Source organism: Mandrillus leucophaeus, unplaced genomic scaffold (genome assembly GCF_000951045.1).
Source record: "Mandrillus leucophaeus isolate KB7577 unplaced genomic scaffold, Mleu.le_1.0 Scaffold291, whole genome shotgun sequence".
Taxonomy (NCBI): Eukaryota; Metazoa; Chordata; class Mammalia; order Primates; family Cercopithecidae; genus Mandrillus; species Mandrillus leucophaeus.
This window is the reverse complement of record NW_012103043.1, coordinates 1,148,447-1,171,710: the sequence shown is the minus strand read 5'-3', so window position 1 is coordinate 1,171,710 and position 23,264 is coordinate 1,148,447. Positions and strand designations below refer to the sequence as shown.

General features: G+C 53.3%; 1 protein-coding gene across 1 annotated transcript in view; it reads left to right on the top strand.

Moving 5' to 3' along the window:
* The window catches only part of ARVCF (armadillo repeat gene deleted in velocardiofacial syndrome), a 47,705-nt gene that overhangs the window by 6,904 nt on the left and 17,537 nt on the right, over window positions 1-23,264 (top strand). The window contains exon 2 of the mRNA XM_011986025.1: window positions 19,833-20,060. Within this exon, the coding sequence (XP_011841415.1) occupies window positions 19,851-20,060 (210 nt within the window). The 5' untranslated portion in view covers window positions 19,833-19,850. The remainder of the gene's footprint in view (window positions 1-19,832; window positions 20,061-23,264) is intronic.

Genomic DNA, 23,264 nt, shown 5'->3' with positions numbered 1-23,264 from the left:
CCCACCGAGCTTGCCTCTAGCACCTCGCACAGTAGGTGGGGGAGCTTCTTGCTTAGCTTCTGTTCCCCGCCAGTCCTGTGCCTTTTCTCACCCCAGCCTGGTCCCTGTGGGTGTTGGTGCCGGGTGATGCCAGCACTCCTGCAGATGATCACCTGCCAGGCAGGCCTCTGGGACCTGCAGCAAGGGTATTGGTGGATCCTGGGTTTGAAGATGATTCACCGGGCTGAGCCTCCTGTGCACACAGCTGGTGCACCTCAGCTTCCCCCCACCTCCGGTTACAAGCCCATGTGCAGGTGTGGGTGCCAGGGCTCTGTGGAGGGGATCAGCTGTGCCCCTTGTAACATGCCATGGGCTACCAGGTCTCCCAGCATGGAGAAGGATGAGGCTGTGGGGACCCTGTTGAGAAGGCCTGACAGCCCTGAGGGGAGTAGGAGGAGGGAGAGGAGGGATTTGGGAGGAGGTGGGGGACAGGGAGATTTGGGATGGGATTCCGGTTTGGGTACAGGAGGACTTGGGGTATAGGAGAAGTGAGGTCAGCAGGAGGTGGTTAGGGGCCTGGAGCCAGGGCCTGGGGATGGAGGGGAGAAGGATGACACCCCTCATGTTCTTTTTTTTTTCTTGAGACAGTCTCACTCTTGCCTGCGCTAGAGTGCAGTGGTGTGATATCAGCTCCCTGCAGCCTCCACCTCCCAAGTTCAAGTAATTCTTCTCTCTCAGCCTCCTGAGTAGCTGAGACTACAGGCATGTGCCACCACAGTGGGCTAACTTTTGATTTTTTTTCTTTTTTCTTTTTTGAGAAGGAGTTTCACTCTTGTTGCCCAGGCTGGAGTGCAATGGTGTGATCTCAGCTCACTGCAACCTCCACCTCCCGGATTCAAGCAATTCTCCTGCCTCAGCCTCCCAAGTAGCTGGGATTACAGGCATAAGCCTCCATGCCCGGATAATTTTTTTGTTTGTTTTTGTATTTTTAGTAGAGATGGGGTTTCACCATGTTGGTCAGGCTGGTCTCGAACTCCCAACCTCAGGTGATCCGCCCGCCTCGGCCTCCCAAAGTGCTGGAATTACAGGTGTGATCCACTGCACCCAGCCTAATTTTTGGCATTTTTAGTAGGGACGGGGTTTCACCATGTTGGCCAGGCTGGTTTCAGACTCCTGACCTCAGGTGATCCGCTCGCCTTGGCCTCCCAAAGTGCTGGGATTACAGGCGTGAGCCACTGTGTCGGTCCTATGTTCTAAGCACCCTGGCTGCACGTGGCACCTTCTGGGAACCGAGGTTGCTGGAGAAGGGCCTTCTGAACACTCTGGGGCAGGTAGGCCGTGGCACCGGGTCCCCCAGTCAGTGAGCAGAGACTGTAAGCCTCACCTGTGTCCCCCTGCCTGGGGAGAATGGGGTCTTATTGCCCCCTGGGAGGGCCAGCAGCCTGGCTAGGGCCCTGGAGAGGACAGGGCATGGTCAGGACCCCACCTGGTTCCACCTCCTCTCAGCTGGAGCTCCCCCAACCCAACTGCTCTATCCGATGAATCCCAGACTCAACTGGGGCCAGGGACTTGGGTGAGACCCATCTTCCTCCAGGACCTCAGAACCTGTGGGAGAGGAGTGTCTTATACTGGAGAAACTGAGGTTCAGTGAGCCAGCCCAGCCCCAAGCAAGCACACCCTCCATTTCCAGGCTTTTTGGTGACATTTCTGTGGCATTTGCCCATCTGCAGGGAGCTATTGTTTGTAATGAGACTAACTCGGTTATTTGTGTTTGAAGAAAGAATTCCAGACGTTTATTTACCAAACCTGTGAAAGAGGCATTGGTTAATTTTAAATTAAGGCTTCATGTTCACAGACTTTTGTCTTTGCAGAGCCAGGGTCTTCCAGAGGTTCAGTGTTGCTGGGGGTGGGCGTAGGCAGGCCCCAGAGTGTGGTGCAAGGAAGGAGGCTGCCTGTGACCCAGTGGCCCACGCTGACAGCCTCGTGTCCTGGGGAGCCCTGGGTCTTGAGGTCCATTCCGTAAGCTAGCATGGTCCCCTTACTCCTGGTGCTCGCCCCCAACCCTAAACCCACCTGTCCTGCCCTGTTTACTTGGAGTCTCTCAACCTCCACTGTATTAGGCTCTTCTTTCATTGCTATAAAGAAATACCTGAGACTGGGAAATTTATAAAGAAAAGAGATTTAATTGGCTCACAGTTCTGCAGGCTGTACAGGGAACATAGCTCCAACATCAGCTTCTGGGGAGGCCTCAGGAAGCTTCTAGTCCTGGCGGAAGGGGAAGCGAGAGCAGGCATTTCACATGGCGAAAACAGGATCGAGAGAGAGGAGGGGGAGGTACCACACACTTTTATGCAGCCAGAATTCACTCACTATCGCAAGGACAGCACCAAGGGGATGGCGTGAAAACATTCATGAGAAATCTGCCCCCATGATCCAATCATCTCCCACCAGGCCCCACCTCCAGCATTGGAGATTACATTTCAATGAGATTTGGGCAGGGACAAATATTCAAAGTATATCACCTACCAATAGTAATTACCTCCCAGAGCCACTGCCATTTTGGTAGGGCAGGAGGAGTGTCCCCCAGATCTGAGGACAGCAGGTTTGGGCAGCCAGAAAGGGACTGGGTAGGAGTGGGGCAGTGTCCCCTGTCCCTTCCCCTGCAACTGGTAGGGGCTCCTTCTGCCAGGGCCTTGGAAGCTCCTGTGCTGAGCCTGGTTTTCTTGCCCACTGCTTCAGCAAATGTTTATGATTTCCTCCCCTGAGTCTCCCCATCCCCTTCAGGATAAAAGCCATCTTCAGTCCCTGGGACACCACCATCCTTACTCCTTGCCCACCCCCACTTTGGACTCTGCAGAGTGCTTGGGTGGCCCACTCCCTGATCCTTCTAGATGCAGAGATGGCCTCGCCAAGGCAGCACCTCCTGAGCCTCTGGAGCCCCAGGGCAGTCCTCCTCATGACACTTCTTCAATTTCCTGGACAAATTGCCTTCAGTGTAGGGCCCAGCTCTGATTCTTCAGGCTGGTCTGCGCACGGGAGCTACGATGCTTTGCTGGCCAGTGCACTGTTCCTGGCTGCTCATCCTTGCTTTCTTTGTGCAGCAGAAACACCTCAAGCACCTGCTATATGTCAGGTGCTGTGCTGGCTGCTGCACCTGCCCTGACCTGTCACCCAGCAGAAGCCCAGGTGGTTTCTGTCTCTGACTTTCAGTTTCAGCTGTAGGGGCAGGGGAAGGTTTAGATTTTTGTAAATCTCTGCACAGGCACAACGGGGAACTTGACAGTGTGATCCTGGGCTCACAGATTAATTTTCTGTATCTTCTCTAGTCCTGTCCTCTCTGAACAATATCTGTTGAAAATTTCTCTCTTTCTGGCTTGTGAAAGGTAGTCAGTGATAGGTACAATTTTTATTCCCTTAACTTCCGTATTTTCTTGGTCATTTCAATGGGAATTTTTGTTTGGGGCCTAGTTTACTCATATTCATCCTTTATAGTTTGATAATTAAATGGTTTAAGGCTATGAATTTACCTCTGAGGACAATACTGGCTGTAACCCATACATTTTAAGGTATGATGTGGGAGTATATTTTTTCACTGTTTCTAAACAGACAATTCTGTATTCTTTTTTTTTTTTTTAGCCTTTATTATTATTATTATTATTATTATTATTACACTTTAAGTTCTAGGGTACATGTGTACAACGTGCAGGTTTGTTACATATGTATACAATTCTATATTCTTACATTTTTATTTTTATTTTTATTTTTTGAGACAGGGTCTCACTCTGTCACCCAAGCTGGAGTTCAGTAGCATGATTACAGCTCACTGCAGCCTCGACCTCCCAGGCCCCAGTGATCCTCCTACCTCAGCCTCTCAAGTAGCTGGGACTACAGGTGCACGCCAGCATGCCTGGCTAATTTTCTTTCTTTCTTTTTTTTTTTTTTTGGAGATGGAATCTCACTCTGTCACCTAGGCTGGAGGGTGGTGGCACGATCTTGGCTCACTGCAGTCTCCACCTCCTGGGTTCAAGTGCTCTTCCTGCCTCAGCCCCCCTAGTAGCTGGGACTGTAGGCACATGCCACCATGCCCGGCTAATTTTTTTGTATTTTTAGTAGAGACAGGGTTTCACCATGTTGACCAGGCTGGTCTCGATCTCCTGAGCTCAGGTGATCCACCCACCTCGGCCTCCCAAAGTGCTGGGATTACAGGCATGTGCCACTGCACCCAGCCATGCCTGGTTAATTTTTGCATTTTTTTGTACAGACAGGGTTGTGCCATGTTGCCCAGGTTGGTCTTGAGCTTCTGGGCCCCAGCAATCCACTTGCCTTGGCCTCCCAAAGTGCTGGGATTACAGGTGTGAGCCACTGCACCCAGCCTTAAATTTTTACCTTTGATATACTATTTATTTTAAAAGGGTAGGCCAGGCACGGTGGCTCATGCTTGTAATACCAGCACTTTGGGAGGCTGAGGCAGGCGGATCACGAAGTCAAGAGATCAAGACCATCCTGGTCAACATGGTGAAACCCCATCTCTACTAAAAATAAAAAAAAATTTAAAAAAATTACCTGGGTGTGGTGGCAGGCACCTGTAGTCCCAGCTACACAGGAGGCTGAGGCAGGAGAATGGCGTGAACCCGGGAGGCAGAGCTCGCAGTGAGCCCAGATCACGCCACAGCACTCTAGCCTGATGACAGGGCAAGACTCCATCTCAAAAATAAACAAATAAAAGGGTATTAGGCAATTTCTTATTATATGAGGGGGCCTCTTTTTTAAATTTAATTTTTAATTATGGTAGAATACACATAACACAAAATTCACTATCTTAACCATTTTCAAGTATACAATTCAGTAGCGTTGTACACGTTGTTCACATTGCTGTGCAACCAATTTCAGAACTTTGTTTTATTCTTGCAAAACAGAAACTCTGTACCCATTAGAAAACTCCCTGTTTGCCCCTTTCTTGAACTGCTTCTACTTTTCCTATTATTTGACTACTTTAGATGCCTTATATAAATAGAATCCCACAGTATCTGTCTTTTTGTGACTGGCTTATTTCACTTAGCATCGTGAGAATAGTATGTGTCAGAATTTTCTTACTTTTTAGGCTGCATGATATTCCCTTGTATGTCTCCACCACATTTTTTTACCCATTTATCCACCGGTGGACACTTGGGTTGCTTCCCCTTTTTGGCTATTGTGAATAATGCTGGTATGAATATGGTTGTGCACATATCTCTTTGAGACCCTGCTTTCAATTTTTTTCTTTTTGAGATGGAGTCTCGCTCTGTTGCCCAGGCTGGAGTGCAGTGGCGCGATCTCAGCTCACTGTGAGCTCCACCTCCTGGTTTCACGCCATTCTCCTGCCTCAGCCTCCTGAGTAGCTGAAAGTACAGGCGCCTGCTACCATGCCCGGCTAATTTTTTGTATTTTTAGTAGAGACGGTGTTTCACCGTGTTAGCCAGGATGGTCTCGATCTCCTGACCTCGTGATCCGCCCGCCTCGGCCTCCTGAAGTGCTGGGATTACAGCCGTGAGCCACCACGCTCGGCTTCAATTCTTTTAGAGACATAATGCAGAATTTTCTGATTGCTAGACCATATGGTAATTCTATTTTTAATTTTTTGAGGAACTGCCGTACTGATCTTACATTCCCACCAGCAATGCATAAGGGTCTTAATTTGTCCATATCCCTGCCAATGCTTTTTTTTTTTTTTAAATAAAATAGCCATCCTAATGGGTGTAAGGTGATATTTCATTGTAGCCTTAATTTGCACTTCCCTAATGATTAGAAATGTTGAGCAAATTTTTTAACATGCTTGTTGGCCATGTGTGTATCTTCTTTGGAGAAATGTCAGTTCAACTCCACCCATTTTTAAATTGGGTTATTTGTTTTTTTGCTGTTGTTAAGTTTTGGGAGTTCTTTACATGTTCTGGATATGAATTCCTTATCAGATACGTGATTTACAAATCTTTTCTCCCATTCTGTGGGTTGCTTTTTCACTATATTGATTGTGTCCGTTGATGAACAGACGTTTTAAATTTAGATGTAGTACAATTTATTTTTACTTCTGTTGCCTGTGTTTTTGGTGTCTTATGCAAGATATCATTGCCAAATCCAATGTCATGAAGACTTTCCCCTATATTTTCTTTTAAGAGTTTTATAGTTTGAGGTCTTATGTTTAGCTCTTTCATCTATTTCGAGTTAATTTTTGTGTATGTAATAAGGCAAGGGTGTGAGTTCCTTCATTTACTTGTGTGTATCCACCTGTAAGTGTATCTATGTTGAAAAGACCATCATTTCCCTAATGAATGGTCTTGGCACCTTTGTTGAAGGTCATTTGACCGTATTCGTGAGAGTTTGTTTCTGGGCTCTGTATTCTGTTTCATTGGTCTATGTGTCTGTCTTTATGCTAATACCACACTGTTTTGATTACTAAAGCTTTGTAGTAAGTTTTGAAATCAGGAAGTGTGAGTCCTCAAACTTTGTTCTTTTTCCAGATTGTTTTGGCTCTTTGGGATCCTTAAAGATCAATATGAATCTTACAATAGATTTCTGTTTCTGAAAACAATGTCATTGGGATTTTTTTTTTTTTTTTTTTGGACAGGTCTTGTTCTGTCATCTAGGCTGGAATGCAATGGTGTGATCTAGCTTACTGCAGCCTTGAACCCCTGGGTTCAAGCATTTCTTTAGCCTCAACCTCTGAGTAGCTAGGACTACAGGTACATGCTACTATGCCTAGCTGTCATTGGAATTTAAATAGGAATTGCACTGAATCTGTAGATCCCTTTCAGTAGTATCGTCATTGTAACAGTAGTAAATCTTCCCAGCCATGAACATGGGATATCTTTCCACTGATTTAGGTCTTCTTTAATTTTTCTTTGTAGTATTTTATAGTTTTCAGTGTACAGATCTTAAGTTTCTTAAGTTTAGTACTATGTATTCTATTCTTTTTAATGGTATTATAAATGGAATAGTTTTTTAAATTTCCCATTTGGATTGTTCATTGTTCATATATAGAAATGCAACTCATTTCTGGGTATTCATTTTCTATCCTGTACCTTTGCTGATTTCATTTTTTACATCTAATAGAGTTTTTTAAAAATGCATGTGGAATCTTTAGTGTTTTATACATAATAAGGTTATGTCATCTATGAACAGAGATGGTTTTTCTTCTTCCTTTCTAATTTGGATGTCTTTTCTTTCTTTCTTTCTTTCTTTCTTTTTTTTTTTTTTTTGTTGCCTAATTACTCTGTCTAAAACTTCTAGTACTATGTTGAATGGAAGTGATCAAAACAGCCATCTTTGTCTTGTTTATGATCTTAGGAGAAAAGCTTTCAGTCTTTCACCATGGAGTATGATGTTATGGGCTTTTCATATATAGCTTTCATCATGTTGAGAAAGTTTCCTTCTTTTCCTAGTTTGATTGTTTCTTATCATGACAGACTATCAAATTTTGTTAAGTGTTTTTTTCTGCATCATTTGACATGATTGTGATTTTTGTCCTTTATTCTATTACTGTGGTGTATTACATTGATTGATTTTTGTGCATTGAACCATCCTTGCATTCCAGGAGTAAAATCTCACTTGGTTAGGGTTTATAATTCTTGTAAAATGCAGCTGAATTTGGTTTGCTAGTGTGTTTTTTTTTTTTGAGAATTTTTGTTTCAGTATTCATAAGTTAATGGTTTTCTTTTCTTGTAGTGTCTTTTCCTGGCTTTGGTATTAGGGTATGGCTGACCTCATAAAATGAATTGGGAAGTGTTCCTTCCTCTATATTTTTGGGAAAAGTTTGAGGAAGATTGGTGTTAAAATTACTTGAATGTTTTGTAGAATACACCAGTGAAGCCATCTGGTCCTGGGCTTTGCTTTGCTGGAGGTTTTTGATTACTGATTCAGTTTTGTTGCTAGTTGTAAATCTAATCAATGTTTTCTGTTTCTTCATGATTCAGTTGTGGTAGGTTGTGTGTTTCTGGGAAATTTTTCCATTTCATCTAGGTTATCTAATTTGTTGGTGCATAAATGTTTATGGTAGTCTGTTACCATCTTTTTATTTTAATATCATGCAAAGAAAAGGAAAACAAATTGAGTTTTTTGTTGTTGTTGTTATTCTGTTTTATTTTTTGGTTGTTGTTTGGCTTGGTTAGATTTTGTTTTGTGGTTCTTGGATTCATACCTAATCTGTTGGAGTCATCAGTCCACAGATCCATGAATTTCCTGAGCCAGTAAAAATGATCCCAATGGGCAGCTGACAGGACTGCTACAGACAACTGGAGCTGCCTTAATGCATTCAGAATCGCAGGCCCTTGCTGAAAAAATCAGTTCCACACATCAGCAGCTGCTATTCCCTTGACACAATCTTCATGTGCCGACTGGGGGCTTCTCACAAACTCGTGGTGGTGGCAGCCCCCAAATTTGAATCCCAGCAGTGCAAGCACAGGATCCCTTGTGTTATCCAGGCCTCACGGACTCCCAAATTATTCTCTTCTTTTGGTTCTTAAAACTACTTCTCTGGGTAGTCCAGGGCTCTAGGTAAGATGAGTTTGCTGCCTCTGAAAATCCAGAAACCTCACCATAATTTTTCCTTATGGGGTTTCAGAGCAATGTTAACTTTGTAAAAGATCTCAAGTGAAGAGGAGAGGCGTTTGTTTGTTTTAACAAAGCTGTCAGCTCTTTCTTATCATAAAACAGTGTCTGAGCTGTGAGAGACGGGAGCCAGGCAGCAGGCAGCAGCGTGTTGAGGCTGACATTTACAGAGCGACAGCATGCAGCCCCTGCAGGCCTACAGACAGCCTGGTGCAGACAGTGGCCCAGGCTTCAGCACAGCCGGCAGGTCAGGGCTGGGCAGACCTCCTCCCTACACCTCGAAGTGGACACAGCACATTTAGGAGCCAGAGGAAATGAGACTGAATTATAAAAACCAGAGATAGACACATCCATGACTTCCTGGGCTTCTTTTCTAGATAGAAAGCTCATACCTTAACTCAGATTCCAGCCCCGACACTGACAGCCCCGACGCTGACAGCCCCATTGGACGCACTCCAGTTGAGGTGGTTTCTGGTCGTTTTTCTGTGGTTGGAAGAGCACTGTCTGTCATTCTCCCTCCGGGAACTCCTATCATGTGGAAGTTTGGCCCAGGGGTCTGTCTTCGGTGTCTCCCACCATCCTCTTGTCATCTCTCCCATTTGCTGTTGGAGTTCGGGGAACTGTCTTAGTGTACTTTCTCTAGTCTCACACTGTGTGTTTTCTGCAGTCTGCTGTTTACTGCCTTTGCCGGGTTTTTCTTTAAATCTCCATGGGATCCTCATTGTTCATAGCAGCTCCTTTTCTTTCTTTCTTTCTTTTTTTTTTTTTTTTTTTTTTTTTTGAGATGGAGTTTTGCTTTTGTTGCCCAGGCTGGAGTGCAGTGGTGCGATCCTAGCTCACCTCAACCTCTGCCTCCTGCCTCAGCCTCCTGAGTAGCTGGGATTACAGGCATGCACCACCACGCCCAGCTAATTTTGTTTTTAGTAGAGATGGGGTTTCTCCATTTTGGTCAGGCAGGTCTTGAACTCCCGACCTCAGGTGATCTGCCCTCCTTGGCCTCCCAAAGTGCTGGGATTACAGGCATGAGCCATCACGCCCGGCCGGCAGCTTCTTTTCATTGTGGTCTGTGGCCAGTGGAGTTGAACACCGTCTTTAACCTTCTAGGGCACATACCAGCTGTTTCCTAAGTAATGACCCATGTTGGAAGGGTCTTTCCTGGGCACTAGGGTGTGCTTGTCCCCGCAGGTGGGTCTGTGCAAGCTCGGGGTCTGCAGGCCCAGCCACTCCCACGTGTCTCAGAGGAACCTCATATGGGATCAGAGGCAGAGGGTCCTGCAGATTGTGGTGTTAGGGGCAGGCTTGACCTGGCCTCCGGGGTCTTGGAGGGGTCTGCCTTGCCCGGTGTCCAGGACAGGAATGGGGTCTACCTAGCATGCTGATCCTCACCAGGAGCCAAGATGTCCCCCATCCCCGAAAGGGCCTGTCAGGACTTCTAGGTGGGACAAGCAGCAGCCACGTGGGTGTGGACGAGTGTGCCTGCTGGCGCCTGTGCCCGTGGGGCATCTGTGAGTCCCTTTGCGTGGGTGTGCTTGTGTGTGTGTCTGTGTGTGTCTTAGTTCATTCACGCTCTGCCACCAAATACCTTTAGACGGAGTCACTTATAAACAACAGAAACTTACTGTTCCCAGTGCTGGAGGCTGGGAAGTCCAAGATCGAGGCGCCAGCAGATTTCATGTCTGGTGAAGGCTGTTCATAGATGGTGCCTTCTGTGTGTCCTCACATGGCGGAAGGGGTAAAGCAGCCCCCAAGGGCCGCTTTGATAAGGACACTGATCATATAAGGGCACTAATCACCTCCTAAAGGCCCTACCTCTTCATAGTGTCACATTGGAAATTGGGTTTTAACATGAATTTGGGGGACACTGGCATTCACACCATAGCAGTGTGGGCAGCTGCACACATGCCAGTAGGTGGCTTTGAGGAGGGCCCCAAACTGTCAGCACTTGCCTCTGCAAGGTTCCCACCTCTTTGTGGCGGGGACTGGACACACAGTCGAGTCCTGAGGCTCTCCTGGTATGTGGGAGTGGGAGCCAGATGGGAGGCCGCAGGGCCTGGAATCTGCCCTGGATGGGGTAGTGCAGCTCCCTGCCTGGTCCTCTGCGTTGCTTGCATATGAAAGGCAGGACTTTGCGCACTTGCTGGAGGTTGGTGTCTAGGCCTGTTGCCATGGGCACTCCAGAGTGGAGCTGGCTCCCAGCAGGGGAGGGGGTTGGGAGCGGCAAGGCCAGTGTCCAGCTCAGGCTCTGGGAGGGATGGGCTGTGCTCCAGGCGCCTTGGGAGCAGCCAGCGCTGGCCAGAGGCCACACAGGACCCTGGGGCAAGGGCAGACCAAATGAGACGTGGAACCTCCCTGCATATCACAGGGTGGGCTCTACTTCATGCTAGGTCAAGGGCTTGTACCACTGGCTCCTCTGATGTGCTGGGTGGAAGAAGGGTACAGTGAGAAACACCTTTCCCAAGGGTTTTGGGACTTTTAGGGGACAGGCTGTTGTCCCCAAGAGATGGCAGCACTGCCTCCTTCCTGAGGCTCACCTCTCAGTGCTGGGTCCTGGTTCTGCCCCTTCCAGTGCAGGGAAGATGATGGCTGGGAAAGTGACTTTGTCTCCTTGTTCTAGAAGGTCAGGGGAGGGTACTTTGGAGGAGGCACTGGGGCTTGCACCTGTCTTGTCTCTCGGCTTCACAGGCTGAAGCTGCTGGTGGTTCTGTCTCCAGCCTGAACCCCCTCTTCTAGAACCTCATGCATCTAGCAGTCCCTCAGCTTCTCCAGCCTCACAGACCCACTTTGCACCCTCCTGCTCAGGGTCTCGGCCCTTCCCTCCAGCCACCCAGGCCTGATCCCTTGCGGTCAGCCCGGACTTATTCTCTCACCCACACCTTCCTCTGATCCATTCTGAGCCCCATGGCCTCCATCCACCGCAGCAACCACCCTATGGCCACTCCCTGCCACGGCAGCTGGAGGGTCCCAACCCCCACCCCTGTGCCCGCAGGTGTCAGCAGACAGCGGAATGCCAGTGGGGAAGGCAGGCTGGGAGGAGTGTGGTGAGGGCCTCCGTAGGGGATGCAGTGAGTGTTTGCTGACCCAGGCACTGCCATGTGGGGGCAGCCCTTGGCCCCACTCCCTGGTAGTCGGGTAGATTTGCCTACAAAAGAATGGATCACTCCCTGGGCTAGCACCTCCTCGTACTGCCGCGGGGGGCCAGTGACCACCCCCCGACCCCACCGCACAGGCTTAGTTAGCAAAGCTGCTGTGGGTCAGAGTGAGGTCACCTGGGGAGGGCCTCTGGGCAGGGTGCCTGCATGCAGGGAGCTGCCAGGTGCCTGGTCAGCAGCAGTCAGTGGGTGGGGAGGTGGGGATGGGGGCAGGGACCCTCAGGCCAGTGCAGGAGGAACTCCAGGGCTGGGAGTCTGGGGAAATGTGGCCTGGCCTCCTCTGCCTCCCTGGCTGTGGGGCTGAAGCATGGATGGGGCAGCCATGTTGTCACTGTGCCAGAGACCCACATCATCCTCAGGGTTCCATTTCCCCAGCCCTGGAATAAGCCAAGCCATGGTGAGGTTCCCTGTTATCCAGCTCTGGCCTGTCCCAGGGTTTTAGCTGCAGCAAGGCCGGCAACATTTTCCCCCGGGTGGACAGGTGAAGACGGAGGCCAAGGCCAGAGAAGTAAGAGGACAGTGAACTGGGTGGGGCCATGATGCCGGGGCCAGTCCTCTCAGCACACCTGGTGCCAGACCTCCCACTATCTGACCTTCCATCTCACGGCCCCTGCCTGCCCTCCCACGGAGGACTTCCTGCCCCCATCTCCCACCAGGCACTGTTCCTGCGGCCATCCTGGGCATTTCCTGACCGTCGGGAGCTCTGCTGCCAGTGCTGTTTTCCACTTATCTAAGCAGAGTGTGTTCTTTGTCAAAACAACAAGGGGGAAAGCGGGAACCCCCTAGCTCCTGCAGAGAGGCTCCTCGGTACTGTCTCTGCCCAGCCTCGGCCTGGCCTCCCAGGCTGTCCGGCTCATCCATCCGGAGACCCTTCTGGGTGGGCAGCTGGGGCAGGCTGGGCTAACCTCAAGGCTCTCCTACCTCAGCTTCCTTGGCTCCGCAACCTGGGAGGGGGCCTGGGCTGGGGGCCCTGCTTTACCCCCCAGGGGCCCTTTGGCCACAGGCTCCCAGGAGCTGCACCCCCACCTCCCCTCAAAGGGGCTTTGTGTCACCACAAAGAGGCTCTGTCCCTCAGGAGAAGCCTGGATGTTGCCATGGCGATAGAGGGGCTGGGAAGAAGGGGTCTACCCACTATCTTCGGGGGGGAAAGGGCGTTGCAGGCGGAGGGCCCTGTGTGCTCAGGCTGGTGGCCAGCATGGTGACTGCTGCACCTGCCCACTGAGGCCCCTCAGCCTGGCGGACAGCTGTCCCCTACAGCGCCTCAGTGGGGCCATAGGGTGTGGTAGGGCAGGGCTCCCAGGTCCTGTGGCTGTCTGCCTCTGATCCCAGCCTAGCTATGAGCCCTGTCAGTTCCCTCCTCAGGGATGCTTTGGTCCCTGTGCCCACCCCAGAGTACAGAGGATGGGGCTCAGCTCCATGTCTGGGCCTTGTAACTGCCCCCTCCGCCCCGCCTCCACTGCGCCTGCCCTCCCTGAGGCAGGGGCATGAGCCACACGGCACCTTGCAGGGTGGGTGCCCGTCCCGGGAAGCCGTGGAGGCAATGGGCCACCACCAATGTCCGGCCCACTCAGTGGGGCACTACACCTCTCCACACCCCTACAGGCTTCATGTTCATCACTGGGGGTGGACTAGGTGGGCTGAGTGTGCAGGGGAGAAGACACTGCGCTGGCAGCCCCTGCAGCCCTCTCCCTGGAGCTCCCCAGCCTTTGAGCCCTTGGTGGTGTCCTGGGCAGGCTGCAGCAGGGAGCCCAGAGAATGTGGCCCTCACTGCCACTACTCCACGGCTTGGAGTCTGCAGGACCCCCGTCTGCTGCAGCTGCAGCTAGAGTCTGGGTCAGGCGCAGGAAGAGCATTGGGGGCTGTTTTGAATTGGGGCCTGGAGGACTCCTTTCCACCCCATCCCATGTCTCCTCATGGAGAGGCAGGTCTCAGGAGACCAAGCAGACTTAAAGGATGCTGCTGTTGGCTCAGGGAGCAGGTGTCTGTGACCTGCTAGATTGGGAATCTTAAGCCCAGACCCTTTAGGGACCTCCAGCAGTGGCTCCCTGTGGCTCATGCCTCCCAGAGGAGGGACAGTTGCTGGGACACTCGCCTGCCCCGCCTGCTCACCTGTAACATCCTGCCTGTAGTCACTGGGCTCATTCGGCCATTGACATTCCCTAGAGCCAGCCCTTACCCTAACCTTAGGCTGCCCAGCTCCCTGGCCCCCAGCAGTGTCCCTGCTTTGACCAGACCCCCAACTTCCGTATCAGCCCCACACAGCCCCTGGTGCCCCTGGACCTCCCATCCAGCAGGCCCCCTGGGGCTGACCAGTGTAGCTTTGGTCCTGGCCACCTTTGGCCTTGGGCACTGCGTTAGTGCAGGGCAGGAGCACCGTGGGAAGAGGCCCTTTCTGAGTAGTCTCCCTGGACGTGGGAGTGGTCGCTCACATGATCAGCGGGTGCCACTGAGTGAGCATGTGGACAGCCTGGGGAACTATCTCTGTCCCTCTACCCAACCCCCTGATGGCGTCTCATCCAGCCTGGCTTACCGCCTCTGCTGGGGAAATCAAATTTCCAGGCTGAATCTGATTATGGCTCTCTGACAGTGGGCACTGCCCTGGCTCCTGGAGAGATTAGTCCCTGGCCTCTGCTTGCACTGGCCTGCCGGGTGGGGAGGGTATCTGGTTTGTCCATTTCCTACTGAGGTTCTGATGATGCCAGCGGCCTGTGCTTCGAGGAGTGGTACACCAGCAGGGGCAGGACTGTGGGGCTGTGGAGCAGCCTATGAGAGCCCCTAATGGGTTGAAGATGCCACTTTGTTGTTGTATGTTACAAATACTTGATCCCAACATGCCGATTGGCTTTTTGTTTTCTTTGTGTCTGCTTCTTCCATTATGGAAAATTACAAATGCACGGAAGTGGAGAGCCTAGTGTGGTGGGTCCCGCACACCCCACAGCAGCCTCACCATGCTGGAGTCATGGTCTGCGAGTAGCGCTGGCACCCGTCATTTCATCAAAACACTCCCTGCATGTGTGGCTCTAAATGGTGTCAGTTCTTTAAAAATCATGACCACACTGTGTGACCTGTTTTGTTTTTTGTTTTTTGTTTTTTGTTTTTTATACAGAAAGTTTCATTCTCACAAAGTCACGCTTGTCCATCTTTCCTTAGGGGTTCCTTCTGCTGCTTAGAGGCTGAGAACTGTCATCCCCAGCCCAGGCACCCCAGGCCCAACACAGTCTGCAAGGGACTGTGGTCCTGGCCTTGGCACAGATGGGCGTGGACTCTGCCCTGTGAACCCCACACCCCAGGCCCTTGGCTCTGGCCCTGTCCCAGCTCAGGTGCAGTGCCTGGCCAGTGGGCTTGGCCAGAAGCTCCCTGCAAGGCTTTGGGCACCATCTGACCACAGTAGGGGCAACAGGGTAAACATGGGGCCCCCACAAGGCCTGGCCAGCTAGGGTGGGGAGCAAGTCTCTGTGTTGGCAGCTCCCAGGATGTCCTCCCAGGCAGACGGTGGGTGCTGGGGCTGGGTCCAAGTCCTGCCAGGGCACTTCTGGCGTCATTTCCTCCTCGTAGGGATGGGTGGAGGGGGGAGGGGGTGTGGGAGGAAGCTCGATGGTCATCCATCCCCTCTCTCCCCTCACGGGGGCCAGCGCAGCCCTGGCTGTGTCCTGGTAGACAGCTGGCAAGGGGTCAGGATGGGAGCTAGGCCCCGCCTGCCACCCCTCACTGGCCTGACCCTTCGGAAATTCCTCTAATTCCTCAACCCACATTGGACTCGGGCCCCATAATTTCATTTTCCGGACAAGGCTCTGGCTGCACTCCCGAGGAGGAATGTCTGGGTTGGCAAGAAGACGTCAAATGTCAGCTTTGGTTTCAGGGAAAGGATTTAGCTTCTACCCTCAGGTTCTTCACCATGCCTTCATGTTCCTGACAGTGTGTGTTGACTGTGGTTTGCCCCAGAGGGTTTGGGGGCCAGGACATTCTCCACTTAATGAGGTTCCAGCACTACCTTCCTGCCCACCAGCCCCCACGCAGCCCACCCACCCTTCCATTCATGCATCCCACTCTATTTTCTCCATCATCCACTCCTCCATCCACCCAACCTTCAGCATCCCATCTGCCCACCCTCCTACACATTCTTCCATCATCGTTTTATCCCTCCAACACCACCCGTATCCATCCAGCCACCTTCCCGTCCAACTAGACACCATTTACCCATCCTCCCAACTCCCCTCATTTTCTTATATAACCACCTACTAGCCTCCTGTCCACACATTTGTTCACTCACTCAGTTACACCACCTTCTATCTGGCCTCTTCTTCCATCCCTCCAGCCACCCACCTGCAAATCTGCTACTCATCCATCCATTCATTTCATCTATAAACCCATCCAATCATCCATCTAGCTGTCCACCCTTCTATCACTTCACCCACTCGCCTATCCATTCACCCATCTGTCCTCTTACCCCTCATTCCCCCATCTGTCCATCCGCCGGTCCATCCCCCACCATCCCCCCATCTATCTATCTGTTTATCTCTCTGTCCATCCCCTACCATCCTCCTACCTACCCATCCATCTATATGTTCATCCTCCACCATCACCCAATCCATCCATCCATCCATCTATATGTCCATCTCCCACCATCCCCCCACCCACCCATCCATTCATTCATCTATATGTTCATCCTTCACCATCCCCCCAACCCATTCATTCATTCATCTGTCCATCCCCATTCATCCATACATCTCTGTCCATCCCCCACCATCCCCCCACCCATCCATCCATCTGTCCATCCCTCTTTCCATCTTCCACCACTGCCCCAGCCACCCTCCATTCATTCATCCATCCCCCATCCATCCCTGTATCCATCTGTCTGTCCATCCTCCCCCATCTCTCCTTTGCTTTCCCTCCCTCTAGTCTCCCATGGGCTGTGTGCCTGGGGCACCCTCTTCTCCTGCCATGCTTCTCTCCTTGGGCCACCTGCTTGCCCAGCAGTTCGTCCTGTGAGAGCACCTGGAGGCTCTCGACCCCCCTTGGGTCCAGGCCAATGTCCATTGTTGCTGGGGCTGGGTCGTCACTTTTGTTTTGCAATTTATTTTTCAGAGTTTCAATTTAGCCCCAACCTTTCCAACCCCTCTTCAGTTCCTGATGTTTTCTGGCTGGAACATGGTGTTGTCCACATGGTCCTGAAGTCTGGTCACTGGTGGACTGTGCAGTGTCATTCCTGCGTTGCTGCTAAGTAAACTCCTGGGGCCAACATGTTTGGCAAGAAGTGGCCTCCTCAGAGTTGGGCATGAAGCTGGCTGCTGTGTTTTGGGTGGGGGGTCGTGAGGGGTCCACCCGACAGGGCAATGCTGGGCTCTTCCCAGGTTAGGGGAGGCCAAGGTGGCATTGGCTGGAGAGGACAGCCAGGGTCCCTGCAGCGTCCCCCTTCCCAGCCTGCCCCCAAGGCTCTCCTGGGCTCTAGCAAAAGTAAATCTGGTGCCCACTCTGCCCAGCATCCACTCAGGCCCCATCGATCTTAAGAATCCATGCACATTTTGCTTTCCTTGACGTGATATATTACTTGAATATAAAAGCAGCATTTTGAGTTATCATCTGAAAAGCAGCCCTCTATGGTTCTGGGCCGGGATCCCTTGTATCCACATGGGCTCCTGTCATAGGCCAGAGGCTACTCTGTCAGAGGAGTGGACCTGGGCCTTCCACGCTCTGCCTGGAGCGTGTCCCAGGTTGCTCTTGAGACACTTGAGGTGCCAAGGCCATGACCTGCGGGCCCAGGGCACTTCCCCCCAGAGCAAATGCAGGGCATACCTTGTAGCTGGGACAGATGGCACAGGCCCAGCACCGAGGTCTCTGCTGTCCTGAGCATGGCTGCCAGACTCTCCCCCCAAACACTGGCCAGTGTTTCTGGATGTCTCCAGGGAGACACATGGTCATTTTGTACCAATTGAGCCAAGTTGGGCAATGAGAAGGTCAGTGTGGGGTTTGGTCACCTTCCCACTGTGGCCTTGGAGTTGAGCCCTCAGCCAGAGCCAGTGGGCCCTTTTAGGGTGGGCATCTTTAGACCCCAGAGCCAGGGTGTGCTGGAGAGGCTTAGGTCAGGGAAGCTGTCCTCAGGGTCTGCGACCCAAGCCTGGTCCTGCTAGATGGGGGATGGGGCGTGTGGTGTAGGTGAGGGTCCATATCTCTGCACAGGGAGGGAAGTAAGCCAGCCCAGGTCCACGAAGCCAATGACTACCCTGTGGTCCCGATTGTTGCCATCCAGGGCTGCATCCCATTCCCTTCTGCCCCTTGATTCCGAGGTTCGGCTGAGACGGGCTTGTGCTACAGCCAGGACTGGGCTGGGGGCTCCAGTGACAAGGCCCCTGCCATCTGCCCCGGCCCTCCCAGGGGGAATACCCTACCATTCCCACCTCAGGCCCAGAACTGGATTCAGTCCATTCATGCACAAGGCTCCCCTGTGTTGGTGGGTCTGGGACCTGTGTGTGGATAGACAGCATCAGGTGTGTAGAGAAGAGCCGTGTGACCATGCTCTGCGTGTGCAGTGCTGTTTTTCCCTTTGCTGGAGCATCCAGTCTGCACCTCAGTCTCGGGTGGCGGCCCCTAGCTCTCCCTGCATTCTTCCATTCTGTGGCTGGCTTAAAACAGCTCCTCCACTCACGCTGGCTTCCCCGAAAGTTCGTGTTGACAGTTCATTTGTGGGACAGGTGCTGCGGAAATGGAGAGCAGCTTTTGGGGCCTGCACTGGTCTCTCGCCCTTGCTGGGCCTGTTTTCCCAGCTGTTGGTGGTGCTGGGCTCCACGGTGTCTCTTCACCTATGAGGTGCACCCATGTCCTCGCACCGTGTTGCTGGCCCAGCCAGCACTGGCGCAACTGAGCTCAGCGCTGCTTTTTCTCTTGGGGGCTCTGTCCTTGCAGCTGGCTCCATCCAGACCAGTGAGCAGCAGTGCTGATCCTCTGAGGATGTCACCTGCAATGTGTGTCCTCCCCATGGAGGGCCCTATATTGGTGCAAGGGCAAGGGATCCAGCAGTCAGCCTCAGCAGGCTGGCGGGACCGGCCAGGAGGATGCCTGAGCAGGCCTGGGCACTGGGCCATGCTCACTGTGCTCCGGGCAGTGTGGCCTCGTGGCTATGCCCTGCCCACTGCGGTGAGCCTGAATCTGAGCTCCATATACTTGTCCTGCTTCTTTTTACCCGTGAAAAACAAACATCCTGGGCAGCCAGGGAGCAAGCCGGGAGGGAAAGTGCTGGTTTGTCACTGTAGTTGCCAAGCCCTCACGGCCCCTGCCTGCTCCCCTGGGGCCCTGAAGGGCAACACTGGGCTGGGCCCGGCACACCCAATCCCATACTGTGCCTGGCCTCCGATGCTTGGCCCCTGCCCTTTTCTGGATAAGGCATCACACACACCAGCCACTTCCCGGCTTAGGATCTCTAACTTCATGCACCCCCAGCCAGAACCTCAACCAGGCTTGTCCTCAGTTTTCACTCTGTCACATGTAGCAGGCACCACCCTTGTTCCTGGCCAATGTGGATGTGAGTGGAGGCTGGACTGCTGGTCTGCAGACCAATGTTGCCGGGAGTTCTCAGGCTATGGTCACCTGTGCCTGCCTCAGGGTCTTGGGTACCCATCAGTGGAGCGGCTTCTCACTCCCTGCTTGCTGGCCACACTGGCCATGCCACACCTGCTGTGTGGCTACAAATGGTCCCCCACCCTTTCTGGGCCTTGGCACCTGCCTCTGTGAGATGGGAGTGAGGTGGCCCTGTGAAATGGAGGGTGAGCTGGCATGTGCTATGGGCAGCAGAGGGCCTGGGAGGTAGGAAGCTCTCATCATACCAGCTCTTCCTGCCCTTCCCAGCGGGTTCCAAGCCGCCCACGGCCCATGTTTCTGCTAGGCCTTAGCAGGAAGTGGAGGAGCCAGGTCAGAGTCCCGTGACCCATGGGGAGTGAGCCCGCTGCTTCCAGACAGCCTCGGATTAATGACTTTTAATTTAGAATTTAATCAACGTGCTTCCCTCTAGAGGGCTGGATGCTCTGGTCTGGGAGTGAGTTGTATGGTCTGTGAGTGGGGCGGGCAGGGGCCCATGATGGCCTTGCCAGGCTGGTGCCCCACCCCACTGAGCTTGCTCTGCTTTGCCTGCAGCTGGCGGGCGCCCTGGTCATGGAGGACTGCAATGTGCACTCGGCCGCCAGCATCCTGGCCTCGGTGAAGGAGCAGGAGGCCCGCTTCGAGAGGCTGACACGGGCACTGGAGCAGGAGCGGCGCCATGTTGCCCTGCAGTTGGAGCGTGCCCAGCAGCCTGGCATGGTCAGTGGTGGCATGGGCGGTGGGCAGCCCCTGCCAATGGCCTGGCAACAGCTGGTCCTCCAGGTAACAGCCTAGTGACTTGGGAAGGGTGAAAATTGCCAAGTGGGAAAACAATCAGTGGGTCCTGGTGGACCACAAGCCAGCATGCAGTTGCTTATTGCAAGATTTGATGGGCCTCCTGGGGAGGAAAGGAAAATGGGATCCCAGGTTGGGCTGGACCCACTTGGGTATGCTAGGTACCATGTGAAGAGTGGGCAGGACACAGCCCAACACTCAGAACAGTACCCTCCCCTGAGCCCTCAGGGCCCAGGCAGCTGGATGGGGTCTGTTCTGGGCAGCTCTTTGGTCTACCTAGAGACACTTTAGGGGTTTGCCTGCCCCATGCCTAACCCTGCTACGGTGTTCACTGCATGCTGTGGTGGGTCAGCCCCAGCAGGAGGCTGGAGCAAGGCCCAGAGCTCTGCCTGCAGCTTAGAGGCTGACCTGGGAGCCTCATTTTCTCTGCTGGCCATTATCCTCAGAATGGGCTCAGGCCCCTACTCAGCCTCAGGAGGTATAGAGCCCTCTGTGTTCCATGGCCAGGCCCTAAGAACTCTAAAGTTGGGGTATGCAGTGAGCAGTTAGACCACTGGGACACCCCACTCCCAGCACCCCAGTGCTCTAACCTGTAGATGAAACAGCAGGGGCCCCTGGCTTGGGGTTGGGAGGCTGGAACAAGTACATGCAGGGAGACCTGGGATGTGGTGTGATTATCATGGTTCCTGTTACTGACTGAGGCCTAGTGCAGTGAGGAGTCAGGGTGGAGCTGTCCCAGCAGCCGCTGATAAGGGGGGCCCTCCTTACCACCCGGCTTAGAGGCCGGGGGGTTGCCTCCTGCTGTGGCCTCTGGGTTCTTCACAGAGTGACCCTAAGAGGGCTCACCCAGCAGAGTCTTGTCTCCCTGGCTCAGCTCCCTGCCCCTCTAAACCCAGCAACCAGAGTTCCCCCAGCATACTCCCAGCACCTGCACCCCCACCCGCCCTTCTTTGGTCCTGCTGGGCTCTGACTCTAGGAACCTGTGCCTGGCACACACATGCCAGGAGCTTGGGGCAGCCTGGCCCTTCTCGTCTAGAGAGAAAGGGAGCAAATGCTGGTCTCTGCTGAGGCGGCCCCATGGGCTCTCCTCACCTGACTGGGGCATGTGGGGCTCAGAACCAGCAGCCTGTGTCAGGCTGAGGGACCTGGGGTTGGTGACTACTCCCTGAGTCTTGGTGTCCTGTTGGCCAGCAGGCAAGTCACACTTCCTACGTCTGCTCACGAGATCCTCATAAAAGGCCCAGCCCAGCACCAGTGCATGGTCAGTGCCAAATTAATGTCCCCAGAGGGTCTGAGACTCACTGGGGGGGGGCCCTTTTTCATGACCCCTGGTGCTCAGAGGCCTCTGGTGGGTCTCAGTGCTAGGAGCACCCTCACAGCCTCAGACTTGAGATACTCCAAAATGTGAGGCCTGTACCCTCAAACTTGAGCGGGGGAAGCAGAATGCTGGGCCCAGCTGGGCCACATGGGGACAGTAGAAGCCAGTGACCCCAAGGCCGCCTCTCAGGCGCCAGTGTGCTCAGTCCAACCCTCCCAGACCGGAACAGTCCTCAGACAGGCAGTGTGGGAGGACCCGAGGCACCCCAGAGGGTTGATGCCCTGGTGGGAAGATGTTCCCACAGCCTGGAGCTACCCTGACCTCCTCAAGCAAAAGACTTCAAGACCTCGGGCTATTGCCCCTCCACCTACCACCCTTGCCCCTGAACTCCCCACCCCGGCCCCACTCCACCCCTGCCCTTGATTTTCTCAGGCTGGGATTGAAGAGAGCATGTGTTGCCAAGGCTGCAGCTCAACTGGCTGGGCTGATGAGGATACTAGGGGAGGCAGGGCCACATTGGGCTGGCCAGGCTTCCCAGATTGGTCTCAGTAGGAAGTGCCTAGCAATCTACCTGCTGAGCCACAGGGTCAGAGCCTGGGCTTTGGGAAGCCGGGCAACGGCAGGCAAGGCAGGTAGCTGGGGGCTGAGGCTGGGGAACCAGGTCAGGGGGAGTGCTCCTGCACTCACGGGGCTGCTCCAGGATCCTGGCTACCTGCCTTTCATCTTCCAGCAGGAAGGGGCCCCTCCTCTAGACAGCCAGCTGAAGCAGGACTGACGCCCACCTGGTGGGGAGGGGTGCCATCAGGGAACTTGCCTTGGGCTCGTCTGAGGTGGGTAGGTGGCTGGGGCACTAGCAACTGGTGCAGTTGAGAAGATGGAGCCAGCTTAAAGATAAGATGCGGGTGCGTTTCTGGCGCAGTGTTTGGTCCTCTGTGCTCTGCTCCAGGGGTTCCAGGCAGGTCTGCCCTAGATGCAAGATACAGGAGTTTGGCCAATACTAGGGTAGCTCACCCCTCTGCAGGTGGGGGAACTGAGACTCAGAGGGGCAAACGGTGGGCACCTAGAAACTTGAGCATGCTAGCCGAGTGGCCTCTGTATATGGCATTCAGGGCAGCAGGGAGTGGTCCCTGCAGAGGCTGTTTTCTGAGGGGTCCGTGGAGAAGCCAGTGGGAGGCCTGGGCCCAAGCCCTTTCTCTTTCCAGACCCACTGAGCCTCTCTCGGTTGGTCCCAGCTCATTTCATTTCGGAACCTGTTTCCCTGTTCGTGATGCTGGAGCCATTGGCTTGGCCTTTGTGGGGTTTGACATAAGAAGGTGGCTCCAGCCCAGCCCTTCCCATCCCGTTTTTCACCGCAGCAGAACCAGACTCCCTAGGGTGTGGCCCACATTGAGGCTGGCCTGGGGGAGCGGTGGGGGTGCACTCCGGGCTTCTGTGCCTCGATGGGGAGAGCCCAAGATACAAAGTGGGGGTCCCCTGCTGGGCCCTTTTCCAGGTCCCCAGTGAACTCTGTGGGGACAGTTCCTTGCAGGTCCATTCGGAGTGGCGGCTAGGCAGGAGGGTGAGGGGCGGATCTGGGAGACTGGAGGGATCTCGCAGGCCGTGACTGCTGTCTCACTGGCCCCCATTTCACGGCAGGTGAAACTGAGTCGCAGCCAGGTTTGTGCCAGTGAGGGAGGCCTTGCGCTCTGTCCATCGCAGCACGGGCACCTGCCCTGCTGGAACTATTTCCCCCTCAGCAGGCGGAGTGAAGTGTGGTCATAAACCGAGGCCTGGGAAGGACTTGGCCAAAGTCTTTCGGCGGGAAAATGACACCCCTGCCGCGGGGAGGGGAGGGAGCAGACGCCCAAGCCAGCAGTGAGTCGGGGGTGGGGGTG